General features: G+C 32.9%; 1 protein-coding gene across 12 annotated transcripts in view; it reads right to left on the reverse strand.

Annotated features, from left to right (window-relative positions):
- Nucleotides 1-16,070, reverse strand: part of LOC124951677 (ankyrin repeat and SAM domain-containing protein 1A-like) — a 121,638-nt gene that overhangs the window by 57,269 nt on the left and 48,299 nt on the right. For 6 of the 12 annotated variants that reach the window (XR_007101668.1, XR_007101669.1, XM_047500443.1 and 3 more), the window contains exons 12-18: nt 8,356-8,676; nt 8,092-8,219; nt 7,625-8,002; nt 5,640-5,975; nt 5,388-5,546; nt 4,975-5,112; nt 3,760-3,991 (exon numbers count right to left, since the gene is read on the reverse strand). Coding sequence is in view for 10 of the 12 variants with exons in the window: in XM_047500443.1 (XP_047356399.1) it covers nt 3,760-3,991; nt 4,975-5,112; nt 5,388-5,546; nt 5,640-5,975; nt 7,625-8,002; nt 8,092-8,219; nt 8,356-8,676 (1,692 nt within the window). In the remaining 2 variants the exon portion in view is untranslated. Of the gene's footprint in view, nt 1-51; nt 4,022-4,974; nt 5,113-5,387; nt 5,547-5,639; nt 5,976-7,624; nt 8,003-8,091; nt 8,220-8,355; nt 8,677-16,070 lie in introns of those variants that run through there. The other 6 variants (XM_047500438.1, XM_047500435.1, XM_047500439.1 and 3 more) reach the window with 3 other exon arrangements.

Below are 16,070 nucleotides of genomic sequence, written 5' to 3' on the forward strand. Positions count from 1 at the left end.
TCATCATCATCATCATCATCATCATCATCATCATCATCATCATCATCATCATCATTATCAACATCATCATCATCATCATCATCATCATCATTATCATCATCATCAACATCATCAACATCATCATCATCATCATCATCATCATCATCATCATTATTATTATCATTGTCATCTTCGTTTTTTCTACAATAGCACTACGAATTCTACAAATAGCTGCTACATATCAACGCTTCAAGAGAGAATATTTAATAATGTATATTACATAATACATTTTGCAAAAAAGGAAAGAAGCCACTGCGCGATCATCTCAATTTCAAATTTTTCTTCTCTTCCTTCTCATTCTTTTTCTTTTTTTTTTTTTTTATGCCACCTTCCTTTCTTACATCTCTTATTTCTTTTTACGGGCATAAGTAAATCTTATGTTTTAATTTCTATATGGATTAATTACCTACATTTGTAAACACGATAAATACAAAGTATGTGCGTACAGCCATGAGATGCTTCTGGTGTAACTTTTTTGGCAGTTTAAGTTTTCCCTCACTCTTTATTTTTCCTTATCCTTCTTCCTTTTTATTTATTTTCTTTCTTTTATTTTTTTCCGCCCTTTTTCTATTTTTCTTTTTAACGGGATTGATAGTGGTGATGGTAGTAGGGAATGGGGAATTAACATCAATGACTTCAACGTAGATTCAGTACTCCTACCAAAACACGTTCTCCGTCCTCTTCGCTTGCGATATGATATATTTGTATATCTTCATATTAATACACGCATGTGTATATATTTGAGTGTCTATGTGTGTATGCATGTATACGCGTATTTTTGTTTATGTATTCGTGTTTGTGTTTGCGTGCATATATATGTGTACCTACTGCGAAGATGAAAAACGTTTGAGCGAAATTTTCACCGAGGTTCGAGCCGATTTAAAAACAAAACCAAAAAAGAAAAAAAATTATTCTTTTTGAAAGGCTCTTCTTTCGGATATTTTCAAACAAAATCGTTTTTCATCGTCGGATTAGAAACGCATGTGTGAATACGTGCTTCTTTGGTTTCTATAAAAGAATGGGAGAGAAACGTGCAAAGCTACCATAGGTTCGTTGTTCGGCATTTAGTTTCCTTTTTTTTCTTTTTTCTACAATTCTAAACGCGTTTAAGTGTCAACCCTTTACAAACAGTAAAAGAGAAGATTCATTCAAAAATCTTCTTCATAATATTTGAAATAATATTCTAATTAAGAAATTTGTTGAAATATAATTAAACAAATGATATTTCTTGATTAATGCATTTATATTACACTATTATGAAATTTTCAAATTAAATATGATACATTTCAATTAAAATTAACTTCGTAAAGAGTTTGTAAAGAGTATTTCCTTTTCGAACCTTTGTCTATAATCGTAACTCTATCGTTTCTTGATCCTACCCCTTCTTTATATTTTTCATCGTTCTTCTTTTAGAACAAATCGTAATCACACTCGAGTATCACTACAGTTTCACGAATATCTATCAAGTTCTTTTTTAGGCTCGTTTGCGGAAAGAAAAAAAAAAAATATATATATATATATATATCCTAACAAAACGATCATCGATGCCCTACAAACTATATAATACGTTATTTCTCTGCATCGACTTTATCGTTTCTATTATCGCTCGTTTTCAAGATCGTATTTCTTTTACAAGAATTTTTGATCTATAGCTGCTTTCGAGAGAGAATTTTTATTGCGATCATATCATCTTTTTTTCGCGCTCGTTCGTCAATCATTCTAACGAGTATTATATATATAATTCAATAAAAATATAGTTACGTATCTATACATATATATGTATATATGTACACACACATAACTATATCCATATATATATTGATATATTTCTATGTTTTTTTTCGCGCTCTCTTGCTAAAGCATCGTCTTCTAATCGCGAGGTTTAGTCGGATTAGTTAATACACAATAAATACAACTACTGTTATCTATATGTATATATATATAATCATTATAATAATATTATGCTTAACGCGAAGTATCAAACGAGATAAGGACTCTCAGTCTTGAATAATGAAACGTCGAAAAAACAGTGGCCACTTTGAACTGGAAATTGGAGAAATTCGAAAAATCATCGAAAAATCATCGAAAAATCATTAGGAAAAATGTGGTCGATCGAACGTCACGCAGCTTTCATATCGATCTTTTCCAATTAAAGGAAAGATTTCGATTCTTTCAGCCTCAGAATCTCACTCATTACGAATAATTACTGGAAGGGTTGATGAAGCAATGTTTGTGTATGTGATTTTGTTATGTGACTAGGGTCATGATACACTAAGTCTTTCGTTTTTTTTTCCTTCCATTTTTTCAACGGGAATGTGATAGATACATCGACTCGAACTTAAAATGGGATAATATGATGTATATCTACTTCTTTTGTTTATAGGTACATATGTTATAACTCGTGTTAATATATGTAGCATACGCTCAAAATACGTGAATAATTAATTACGAATTATCATTAACACAATAAATCATCACCATTAACGCACACGTTTTATATATTGAAAATTTCTTCGATAGCAGTTAGCGAATGTGAATTCTTTTATTTCGAATAAAATATTTTCGTAAAAGATCATATGAATAATAGAAACGAAAAGATTCCTATTTTCTATCATCATTATCACATGATTTGGTGATCTCATTAAAGAATAAAATATATTTATATAATCGTTATCGTCGAATTACGTTATAACGATCGATAAAATCCTTAAAATTTATCAGAAACCTTTTGGACATTTTCGTTTCAACATAATCTCGATTAGTTGACGTGTGCGTCATTAAAACTCACAGAGTATCTTGCCAGTGAAGAAATAATATTCGTTACTTACCTTCGTGTATTTTCGAAGCTCCATGTATGTACATAACTTTGAAGGCAGTTGAAAAGTACACGATGATATCCTTCCAGAATGTACATACCTACGTTATCATACAGAAATTAGAAATGGAACAGGTTGATAAAACGATAATATCACCAATGATATCTTCGTATCTAAGTTCAATTGATGGTTCATTCCTAACTCTGAAGAAACATCCATGTCCTTCTGATTATGTTCTTACTGTGACTAGGTTCGAGCAAAATACAAGACGATGATGATTTCATTGGGTTAACTTTTGATCGCAATTATTCGACATTGCTATGATTTCAATAAGGAAGACGATAAATCAAAGAATCGCTAAACAACGCGAGGGTATGCTCGTTGAACGATAATTGAACGAATTAACGATCGATGAATAAAATAGGCCAGAAATAATGAAAGTCCGAGACCGATCGAAATGACGAACGATTATCAAATCTAAAAATACGTATATCGAATAAAAATCCGATGATGAAAAGTATTGTTTAGAGTTCCTCGGATAGTGCTATCGGTGCACGAGAGCCAGGCTTTAAATCTTTTACACCGACGCTTATGTCGTCTACCGGTACCGGAGGAGCCAACTTAAGTTGATTGCCGTTCACCTTGATGTCATTTACGGAGTGAGAACGTCCGTGAGTTAACAGAGGCTTCGCGGTAGTCTGATTGGTACTGGTGTTCGAATTTGAGCTAGCAACTGAGTTTGAGCTGGGACTCGAAGCAGAGTTCGTACAATTGGCCGTTGTATTCGAGCCAGAACTGGAGCTGGAGTTGGTTTCTTGCGAGGTGCTCACGGAATAACCGTTGGGATTAGGAATGGACTTGGATCGTGGCTTCGCTTTGAGATTTGACGTAGAATTGTGATTACTTGGAATGGTTGCAGTGACCTCATGATCGCTCTCTCGGATGTGTTCAATAGTTGACTCAGGAGAGGATGTCTTTGCCATTATTCCACTGGATTTAGTCGAGCTCGAAAGCGAAACTAACTGATTGGCCGATTGAGAACGCACGGCGTGTCCCCCCAACTTGTCCCTCAATGCCATCTGATAAGCTACCTCGAATGCTTGGCCCAGCGTTAGGATGACTTCAGTTGCTTGGTCCTGAAACAAACGCGTAACCTCTCGCTTTCACTGATGAAAACATTATGAATGTGCTCCATAGAAGTCTGTACTATTACGTGAATGTAAACAAATATTTCACAATGAAAAAAAAACTATGTTTTCTTTTGGATTAATATATGATTATTAAGTATAAACACAACGTGATATCTTTTATTACAAAGTCATTAAAATGTTATATATTATACATTTTAATGAATATGTATTTGTTTACATTCAGTACTCACTTTGGAGTAAGTAAGTAATAATGTAAATTCACTAACACATTTAATTACTAGTCGTTATTAAAATAAAATATTTTCGAACTGTAAATGAATATAACCTCAAAATATGTTATTTATTGTCTCATTTTTCTTTTAAATATAAAGTATATTAAATAAAAGTATAAAGCGAAACAACCGTCAAATTTATGAAACACCATCAATGTAAGTTTAGATAATCATTGTCTGCTGTCATTAAAAATTTCAAATATAAAATGAATAGTAAAGCTTGCATTGATGTTCTTGACTAGTTTTAAGCTTTCAAGTTATTTATATAAAACTTATAGTCCGAGTCAGAATTTATTATACGACCTGGAAACTTTAAAAAGCAGTATCAAAGATGTACATGTACTCATACCGAGAGACGAGGGTATTTTGAAGTTGCAAAACATGAGGAACAAGCGTGAAGTTTCATTCATAGAGTTCCAAAGCTTCGAGACTGCTCAAAAGTTTTGACCAAAGATCAAAGTATCAAACGTTACGAATAGGTTTTACCGCGCATAAGCCGCAACTTTGTTTCCGAACGACTACGATCGATAACGCTATACCGTGATATAAAAACAGCATCCATTGAACGAATAAATGGATTAAAAGATCGTCTTAGAATTAGATCGTGATCAATCTTGATTTCATTTTTTTCTAAACGAGTTTCAAATGACGGAACACAACAAAAACTGAACGTAAAATAATATAATATAAATTTACCATAGTTGGCACGCAGAATACGTGACAGAAATGTGTGCGACTCGCATGATCCTTGGTGATGTAGGCAAAATGTGTAAGATCATCGGCATCCTGACAAGCACAGTGAATGTTGCGTATCTCATGTTCGCAGATTGGCTCCTGTTTAATACAGGAATTTGAAAAAATAGTGATGTAAAAAGTGGCCGACCATACTCGTTTCAAATTCTAAGGTTCTTAATCTTTTACCCATGACCCATTTTTTTCGTCCAACTATTGTATATTTTAAATATATACTGATATCGATTATCTATTTCTTTTTTAAACAATCAAACGTGAGATAACTGAAATTACAAGTCGTGTTTGTCTCGACTTTTGACTTAGTCTTGGAGTAAAGATCAAAAACTCTTGATACTTAACGAGATTAAAAATCTTACATTGGTCAATGTATTCAAAAACCGTACGCCCCGATAAGAGATGGCAAGGGTTATATCAGGCGTGACTCTGGTGTCACGACAAGTCTTCTTGAGTTTTTGAATAGATTTCTTGGTCGACTCTGTACCTCTTAATTCTTTCACGACGGTGGAGCCCAGGTACTGTGTAATTTCGAAAGTAATACAGAGGTACCATCTTTTATTTCAAAACAATTAAATCGAAAAAAATAAATAAAATTAGACGATCGAACTTACGTTGGCAACATAGTTGACGCAGCCAGTGACTAGAGCCTTGGGTTGATGCCTCCATTGCGTCTTTAAAGTAGATGGTACACCAAATAATAATTCCGAAGGTGCTCTGATCTCGAGCTGTTCAGGAGCAGTGATCGCACCGTTGTGCGAACTAGGTCGTTGAGGTGGTTGTGGAGCTGGTCTGTTTTTGCGATGCCTCAGTGTACCAGTGTTCATCGAATTTGTTACGGTTACCGAGACACTCCCGTTACTCTCCCCTGTTGTTTCCGGCAATTTCTCTCGTATTTCCTCCTTCAGCTGTTGTATATTCGTTTTCTGCAGAGACCAACAACGACGAAACTATCGTCATTCGTACGTCCCGCTTATTCGAAAGATCAAAACTATGATGCCTTTTTCTCACGATATTTTCATAAATAAAATCAAGATACGTTATAAAATTCGTCTGATCTGACAGATTAGCCGATTTTTCCTTTTCTTTATTTAATGTTATAAAAAGTATGTAATGTTTAGCGATGATCAAGAAAAAAAAAATCATATTTTCATTTACCAATAACATTGTGTTACGTGAACTCATCATTCGAAAAGAAGAAAAGAAAAAAGAAAAAAGGAGTTCATGAACGCGAGAGGAGATCGAAGGACGAATATCGTCTGACAATGTTTTTCTGCGTACACTCGATGAGATTTTATTGAATCGCACCTTAATGTAAATATCGCGGCTAATTGGAGAGGACGTATCGTAAAGCTTTCGCGTATAATGCGTGAACTTGCGTGCGCACTCGCAAGGATACGAGGATACGTATCGAAGAGCAACCTTTCAAACTGATCATTCATGCGATACTTAATACTTTTTGTTCAGAATCCTTGAGCGTATCAAATAATACCAGATACCCCTAACGCACTAGTATGGACCAGTCACCATCCACGGAGCCCTTCGTTTCGCGCTCTCTTAATTAGCTCATTAAATTCCGCTAATATCCCTTCGTCGATGCGACTCGTCGATCGACGCGTCAACTTGCCGACCTCCTTCTTGACTTTCCCTTACCATGTGATAATCCTGACAAATTGGTCTCTTACGCTTTTTCGCTTGACGATCGATAAGCGCCATTCGAATTCGAAACTACCCACGTTCCGTTGATACCGTCGTTCAACGAACCGATCGACCGATTCTCCCTTTCTCTCTTTCTATTTCTCTTTTCCGATTCCACGGTTCGAGTTCTCTTTTAATCACACTTCCGAATTGTATACTACACGAGGAATCCTGCGTCACATCCGTCGGACAATAGATTTTGTTATACGACAGTAAAGATCGTTTGTTTCGAAAAACCGATCTTTCGTATTTACAATTACTCAACCGTGTATAAAGTTCCTCTCGCAAGCTTTACGAAATTTCTCTTACTTTAATTCGTATAGGTTCAATTTTAAATTGATTTGATAATAGCTAAGTAATAATTCGTTCGAATCTAAATAAAATTTGCATTACTTTATCGGATCGCAGATATACGAAACTATAATATATATTGATATGAAAAGACATCTCTCTTTTATAACGAAAAAATTTCTTTGGTACGATGAAAGAACCTGCTACGATGCCAAAAAGAACTTTTCAAAACTTTGCAACATTTTGATGTTTGGTAGTACTCGTGGTTTCAACAAATTTTCCGAAAGCTCGCGTCATTTTAATAGCGATCAATAGAAACTTCCAACGAGGAACGTACTTTCTACTACAACTTGTGAATAATAATAATTATAATACATTCACCAAAGCGGTTTCTACATATCACATCGAAATAAACCATTGCTTTTGTCACAAATATATATCGTGCAATCGTAAATTCTCTGATTAATCGTTTAAATATAGATCAACCAAATTTCTTTAATTTGGTTTCGAAACAGATATTATCAAAATTAAATAAAAATCAAATCGTAAATATATTAATAAGTAATAACTCATCAGACATATACATATATTAATAAAACGTTCGACTTACTAAGGTGTTCAAATCCTTATTGAGATCCTCGAGGTTAGGGCCAGTACCGTTCCGTGTCTGAGCTCGAGGATTCGGTCCACTGACCGAAGCCAGGATTCGCTTTCGATGTGCAGACTTTTGAATCTCTAATACTGCAGCCAACTCGACTTCCCAGATGCGACTCACGCGTTCCATGTCGGTATAAAGATGTTTTCTGAAGGTCTCCATATAATTCTCCATGTGAATGCTTTTCAACCATTCGTCCACGCTCTGACAGTGACTACCAAGATGCTTCTCCACACGTTTATTCAACAAGCCGGCAGCGTCCATGATTATCGCACGTTCTTGATCACTATTGATACCCATGTCTCTCAAATCGGATTCATCAAGAACTCCATTCTTCAAGTAAAAAATTCAAATATTTAAATTATTAGTAGAATTAATAAAGTCAAACTCTCGAAAAAATATATATATGCTTAGATACTTACTATAAATTCAAGATCATCGAAACCATAGTTTATGAAAAGGGATTCATAATCAGCGAGTCCTAAACTCGCTAACCATTGACCGACTGACGTGGAAACAATAGGACTGCTACTGGTATCAGAACTTAAGCCTGAGAATAAGAAAATGAAAAATATATTTATTCATTATGTTCATATCCAATAAAGGAACACGTTAATATTCCATTGCCACAAATTTCATTCGAAAAACTAAAAATATGGCGATCCTAAAATATATAATTTCATTACCTAATCTTGTTTGGAATTCTTTTTCGAGTTCAGTGACGAAAACCGATTCTCGTACGAGTCCTGTCCCAAAGGATGCCATAATCTCAGAAATTTTTGCCCATTCTTCTTGCTCATCAAACGGACTCATTATGCTAAGTGATTTTTCATCTCTTTCACGATCCCTATCAGATAATCGAAAATTCACTTCGTCGTCTTCAAGACGTTCTCCACCACCGCCACCCTCCCCGCCGGTTCCCATTCCGCATGCGGACTGTCCGTAAACGTTTCGCAAACGGCGCAATGTACGCGGCCGCTCCGCTGTGACGGAGCCCTTTAACAAACCTGTTGATAAACATAATAAATAGAGATAAGTTGGAATTTTTAAAATAAATATTTATTTGTTTTTTTATAAATACCTAATATGCTAAGAAACTTTTTGTAGTTACACCTTATTATTCAAACCGTTGTTCTATTTCTTTGTATATAGAAATTAAATCTAAAACAATGGAAAAAGGAAAAAACAAATTTTGCAAAAGTCCATTCATTATCGTTGAATTCGTTAGAAAGAAATTTAACTACAGTGAGTATAAAAAGTATTCGTACAGCAGTGAATTTAAACTAAACTTTCGTAAAATTTTGTTTTGTAAACAAAAAATATTAACAAAAAATATATATAACTATTCTTAGAAATCTCTAAAACGAATTAAAAAATAATAATTTATTTATATTTGATATGAAAATATTAAAAAATTTTTAGAAATTAGCAGAAAATATACGCGTAATAAATATTTGTACAGTTCTTAATTTGTGACATTATATATAAAATAAATAAAAAGATAATAGAGTTTATATCAATATATCTGGGGATGTTGTCAATACAGATAATGTTTTAAATTCATATATAATCAACAGTGATAACCATAAAATGGAACGAAAAGGCAAAGAAAACACTGAAGAAGAAAGGAAAATTATTATAAATTTACATAATAAGTGCAAAACACAGAGACATTTCTAAAATTGTAAATATACCGCGGTCCACGATTCAAGGAATCACTGACAGATATGGAGACAGAAAACCTTTAAAAAATAATCCATAAAACGGACGAAAACGCAAAATAAATGAGTACACTGGTCAATGCATAATTCAAACAATAAAACAAAATCCAAAAATAAGTGCAGTAAATATCGCTGCTGAACTTAAAAATAATCTTAATGTTAATGTATGCAGTAGTACAGTGCATAATTTTTTACGAGCTGCAGGATACCATGGTAGAGTAGCACGTAGAAAATATTTCGTAAATGAAGTTAATAGAAAGAAACAATTAGAATTTGTGAAAGAATATGTCAATGTTCCTATGGAGTACTGGAATCATGTTATATTTACTAATAAAAGTAAATTTAACATATTTGACAAAGCATGGAGGAGGCTCGGTCACAATTTGGGGCTGCATGAATGCAAATAAGATTGGTTCTCTCCAATTTATCAATGGTATTATGGACAATAAATTATATATTGATATTTTAAAACAAAATCTTCAAGCTAGTGCAAATAAAATTGGATTACAGGACAATCGTATTTTTACAATTAACAATGGATCCTGTATAATGTACCAAATAGAACATTTATAGAGTTATCTCAAAGAAAAAATTCATGATCATCACATTTCTTCAAAGAAAGATTTAAAAAAGCACTTTTAGAAAAGAGGAATAATATTTTCAGTATTAAAACCAGAAATTTAGTAAATTTGATGCTACAAAAGCTTAAAGCGATTATATAACCTAAAGAGAATCCCACTAGATACTAAAATTGCAAATAAATTGCTTTTTTTTTTACGTTTATGGTATAAAATGTATAGTTTTTGTTGTAAACGTAGAAATGTGCGAATACTTATTACGCGTATATTTTCACCTGATTTCTGAAAATTTGTTAGTATTTTTATAACAAATATAAATAAATAGTTATTTTTTAATAACATTCGTTTTAGAGATTTCTAAGAATATATATATATATATATATATATATATATATGTACTTTCTGTTGATATTTTTTGGTATTAAACAAAGTTATATAAAGTTTTTGTTCAAATTCACTGCTATACAAATACTTCTTACGCTTATTGTATATATTACGGATTGATTGATTTATAATTGCGATTAATTGAATGAGAGATGAATTTCATGAATTTTTTATATAGAAAAAAAATAAAATCGACTCGTGCCTAGTTTCCATTTCATTGATCGCGAATCTTACTATCCAATCGATAAATATTTCAAGTGAATACCTGTCTACCCACCATAACCCGCATCCATAATGCATATATCTATGCATCATTTACATATATAGACATATATTGATAAATACGTTGAATATTTATTGTAAAATAGTCATTGTTCGATGCTCTCGAGAAATTAATATTTCGAAAAGAATTAAGTTTGATACAAGACCTCACACTATTTCATAAAAGATATAGTCAAAAGAATTTATCGTTTGTTTCTTCGAAAGACAAAAAGGAAATACTTCCATACAGAAACGGAAAAGATTAAATCCTATGTTGTACATAGTTCGATCAATGCTTCGATCAGATACGAACAATACATATGTCCATACTTGTGTTCTCGTGGAGAACGAATACGGATAAACGGACGTCACAGAGAAAAAATTCGTTTGAAGTCCGACGTCCCGTAAAAAAAAAAAAAAAAAAGAGAGAAAGACAGAGAGAGGGAGAGAGAGCGCAGGAGGGAAGGAAAAAAGTGTAAGAAAAAAAGAAAAAAATGTTTCCGAGGGTCGAATGATTTACAGATAACCAACATTTTTTCCCCGTTCTTCTTGTCGGTCATCGGGCAGGAATTTTTAAAAAATATATAGATACATATGTGCTCGTGCGCTCACAAAGTTACTCACAGTCGACATGATGCAGCTCGGTTAAAATCATACTCGTGAAAGAATGCAAATATAAAGCCCTCGTTTTTTTGAAACAGTATATAGTTTGTTGATGAATATAAACAAACTAGATAGTAAAATTAACAAAAAAATATCAAGGTAATTATCTTTTTTTAAATAAAAATTGTATTTTACGATTGTTTATTATCATTTAATAATTGTTTATTAACATTTTGCATATGTATATTTATGTTTTTTCTATTGCGTATTGTTAAATACAAAGAATCAAATATTTTATTTGTGATCGAATAAAAATTCGAAATAAAAACATGATCGCAGGCATAATAAAAGAATTTAAACTGAAGAATATTATGAAGTAATCTTTGAAGTTATACATTGGATCTACAAACAAAAATATCTATCCATTTCTATCTATCTTTCTTTTTGTATTACGCACGCGTAAATCGATATTACGTTCGTTCGACCACACGATTCGAGCGTATATAAATACTAGAAAAATATAGTATTGCATAATAAGTACTTGTTTTGAGTTTTCCTCTTTTAATATATTCATCCTTCTTGTTCAAATTTGACATTTCTCTTTTCATCTATCTAGTTGCTACGTTACGTACGTATATTATATCTGTTTTTCATATTATTCATTAGATGAAAAATCCTCGTACCTTTGCCACCATCTTTTCTACAATATAAACAAAAAGCTTAATATAAAGATGCAAAATAATAATTCCGTACCGTTGAGGTCCAAGTTGAAATAGACAAATTAAAATGAAAGAAAAAGAAAAAAATAAAAAAAGAAGAAAAAAAATTAAGTCTCTCCGCTAATGACATCGGCTTGACAAAATGGCATCACGAAGAAGGAAAGCAAGTGAGTAGTCTCGTATTCCCGTTAGCTATTCTGAAACATTATTTCCAGGAGAATGAAATGAATTTACGGTCGGGATGATCCTGACTTTCGTTTTTAAATTCAACGAGAACGAGATCGCAGCAATTTCTTCTCTTATATTTAAACATCGCATCCTGATTTTCTCGCTGGCTTCGACTAACTCCTTCAACCCTCTGTATTTCTCTTTTCTTCTTTCTCTCTATTTCTCTCTCTCTCTCTCTCTCTCTCTCTCTCTCTCTCTCTCTCTTTCTCTCTCTCTCTCTTTCTTTCTGCACTCGAGTTTTTCAGAGGCATTCCCTTTCATCGGTAGTGTGAGCAAGGGGAGGGTCCTTATTGTGGTCTCGTATTATTTCGTCGTCACGAAAGGACAATTCCTCGTTTTCAAACCACGACACAATCGGCGTTGGCGGCTTCACGTCTCTACGATTGAAGAAAGAGGAAAAAGATAGAGAGAAAAAGAGAGAGAAAGAGAGAAGGGAAGAATAAGAAGAGAAGGAGCTGCAAAAAGAAGACTCTTTCATACGAATTTCGCAAATGAGAATTCACTCGAATACGCGAGTAGTTAGAAAGAGAGTAAGAGAGAAGTAGGAAGAGGGAAAGAGAGAGAAAGAAAGGAGGTGGTTGTAAGTAATAACCATACACGATGTCTGCCTTTCAAAAAAGCTTCGTGTCCTTTAATGCGCGAAGAAACATAACTAGTGATGTATATATATACATCACATATATATATACATCACTATATATATATATATATATCCATCCATGCATGCCTGTATACGCATACGTATGCATACATATAAATGTAACTCATATGAACTTGTATACATATACAGAATGAAAAGCTCATAAAAATACTAAATGGAGAAATGTGGTATAGAGAGAAGAAGATGGAGCAGGAGGGTTGATATAAAGAAAAAGAAAGAGAGAGGGAAAAAGAAAGAGAGAGAGAGAGAGAGAGAGAGAGAGAGAGAGGAAAACTCTTGCGCCGCATTACAAGCACCAAACGTACGTAATTTTAATTAAAGCTCCATGACGAGAAAGCGTCGCTTGCTGTCAAGCCACCAACGTTATATTATGTAGGTAGTTATTCAAGTCATATACACAAATTACGTAAATCCTCATCATCACACCCTCCTTCGCGTCCCTACACTTTCTGCTTGCTCTACTTGCGCAACACGCGCACACCTTCCCTCAATCCATTTCTCAAACTTCCTTTTCTTTCTATGTATCCTCTGTGTCCTCTTTTATATTATCCTTGCTCATCATCTTATTTCTCCTTCATTCTTTAATTTTTTTTTTTTTTTTTTTTTTTCTATATTTCTTGCTCTAATAAAAAAATAATATTACTTACGATAAGACTCGACTTTCACTTTAATCACTGTTAAGATGTTATTAATTCACTTAATACTTTGATTCCTTTTTTCATTCGTTGTTTTCGTAACTATTAATTACCGAATGTTTTATTTTTTTTTTTTTTTTTTTTTTTCTTTAGAACATTAAGCGATTGATCGTATAGATTTCATTCTACCATTACTATATCTATAATATTAACTTTCAGTCGTTACTTCTCGAATAATATTTCATTCCTAAAAGAAATAATAGGAAGGTTAGACTTTGTTTAGTCGATTTTCCGTACTTGATGATTCATCCTTATCGCGTGCCGTCGATGACGCGTTTTTCCACGAACGATCAGAATCGTGTCGATGAAAAAATATATATTTATGTATATACCGATAACACACCAGTATAAATTTACATCTAATTTTCGAATCTATGATTCAATTTATACTAATGAAGATTATTAAAAAAAAAAAAGAAAAAAAAAAATTGATCGTTAGATAAGATCTTTGAATTACGTGAATTTCAAATCGAATGTTTGGATTTAAAGATTTATTTTTTACAAAAATTGGACTAAACGATATAAAATGCTTGGAAAAATTGAGAAATCGTTCTGCTATGATTTTACAACATACGTACAGTAAGAGGAAGAGAGACAAAGAATCTACAAGCAAAAAAAACGTCGGACACGAGTTAGGACTTCTTTAATTCTCAAATAATAAATATTTCCTCTTATCTCTCTCTCTCTCTCTCTCTCTCTCTCTCTCTCGCTCTCTCCCTCTCTTACATTTTATGCTCTGTTACTCGACTCGAAGAGATCATCACCGTTACATTATGACGGGTGCTAACTTCCGCTTCTCTTAATTTGCCTTCTTTTCTCTCTTTCTACATTACTCTCTTCGTACCAAAGGATATATGATGCGATCCATTAAAGCAAGGAAAATCTGCAAATGGTTTTGCTATCCTAACGACGGCCATAAACGTTAAAAGCTATCCTCGCGTAAATAAATGCTTTGACAAGCGTACACGTTCCATGACCTACGACAAGAGGACATTAAATCTCTATTTTTCTTAATACCACAATCTAAATATATATTATAAAAATGCAAAGTAACGTACCATCACATTTTTTTAAATCTTAATGTATTCACTTTATGAATAAAAACATAGATGAAATGAAATAATAAAACAATTATTCTATTTTTTAAGAGTTACAAAACAGATATATAATAGTAAAATATTCTTATAGCAATCTTAAAATATTTAAATAACTAGAGAAAGAGAGAGAGGGAGAGAGAGAGATAGAGATAGAGAGAGAGAAAGAGAGAGAGAGAGAGAGAAATTGAGGTCGAACTATGTCTGGATGACTAGAGCTTTAAACCTTCGCTATTTGTTACGAGCATATATATCTATCTATTTATACTAGCAACTGGGATCAACGAATCTTAACCGATTGTGGGTGCTTGTCATTTCATAGTTCTCGCTAACACCTGCCATCAACTTAATCATTTGAGAAAACTAAGCAAAGAGGAATCTAGCGTGAAATTGCAATATCATATAAGTCAATTGTAATTGATTCGGCTCATAACATGATATCGTTACGTATATTTCATTTGTTGCATTTTAATTGGTAGTAGACTCATTCGCGCGTGAATAGATTAGAATGGTAGATAACATCGGATAATCGTTCACGACTCTCAAGACGATTTATCTCAATGCATTACATTACCTTCCGCTCAGATAACAATCAGCCTCGAGCATACGTTCTGTCAAGTTTAAGTGGCAACGATTATGCGACGCGGTGATTCGTCCTCTACTTAACGCAGGAACAGTTCAATGGAATAATAACGTCGTCGTTAAACCGTGCTGTACTATCTGGAATACAACGTCAAGTAGATAAAAAAATATCGAATTATCTATCATCTAAATTCTTTAGAGATAATTATTATCAATTGTATTATCTTCCTGCAAAAGATGCACTCATTGTGAAACGCATTAGTTGCGTCGCATACGATTAGAAAAATTATTTTTCTTTTATCAATTTTGTCAGGCTTATTATCTAAACTGAAATAGATAATATTATCTTCTGAGCAATATCCGAATGCTGACCTTGTCATTTGTTATTTTAATCCTTTCACTATCGAACATTTCCTATTTTTTTGAAGGTTGCCAGATTAAATGAAAAATTAATTAAAATATAAGTAAGAGTCATAAAAATTGGCAAATCTTACAAAAATCCTTATGTATCGCTTTCTAATGTTTACAATGAAAATACTTCAACATTTTTCAAGGATTCAAAAGAAAGAAAACAAAATCCCAGTGAAAAATAAACGAAAATACTTCACGATACTATGGGCTCTGCTTATAAATATCCTAGGCCAAGCATCGACCGTAAATTGGAACGATGAGTAATCGAATTTACTACGAGTAAAAAACACGCTCAGAAAATTAACGTTGACAGCCTACCGCAAAATACTATCAATAGAAGACATCCTAAATAGACAAAAAATACTTCACCAGAAAATACTTTATATAACATACCGTGAATATGAATTTTAAAAAGAAATAAACGAATTATACATTTTTTTAATAGAAAAACTTCAGAGAAATAA

The sequence above is a fragment of the Vespa velutina genome, chromosome 9 (genome assembly GCF_912470025.1).
Source record: "Vespa velutina chromosome 9, iVesVel2.1, whole genome shotgun sequence".
In the NCBI taxonomy this organism is placed as follows: Eukaryota; Metazoa; Arthropoda; class Insecta; order Hymenoptera; family Vespidae; genus Vespa; species Vespa velutina.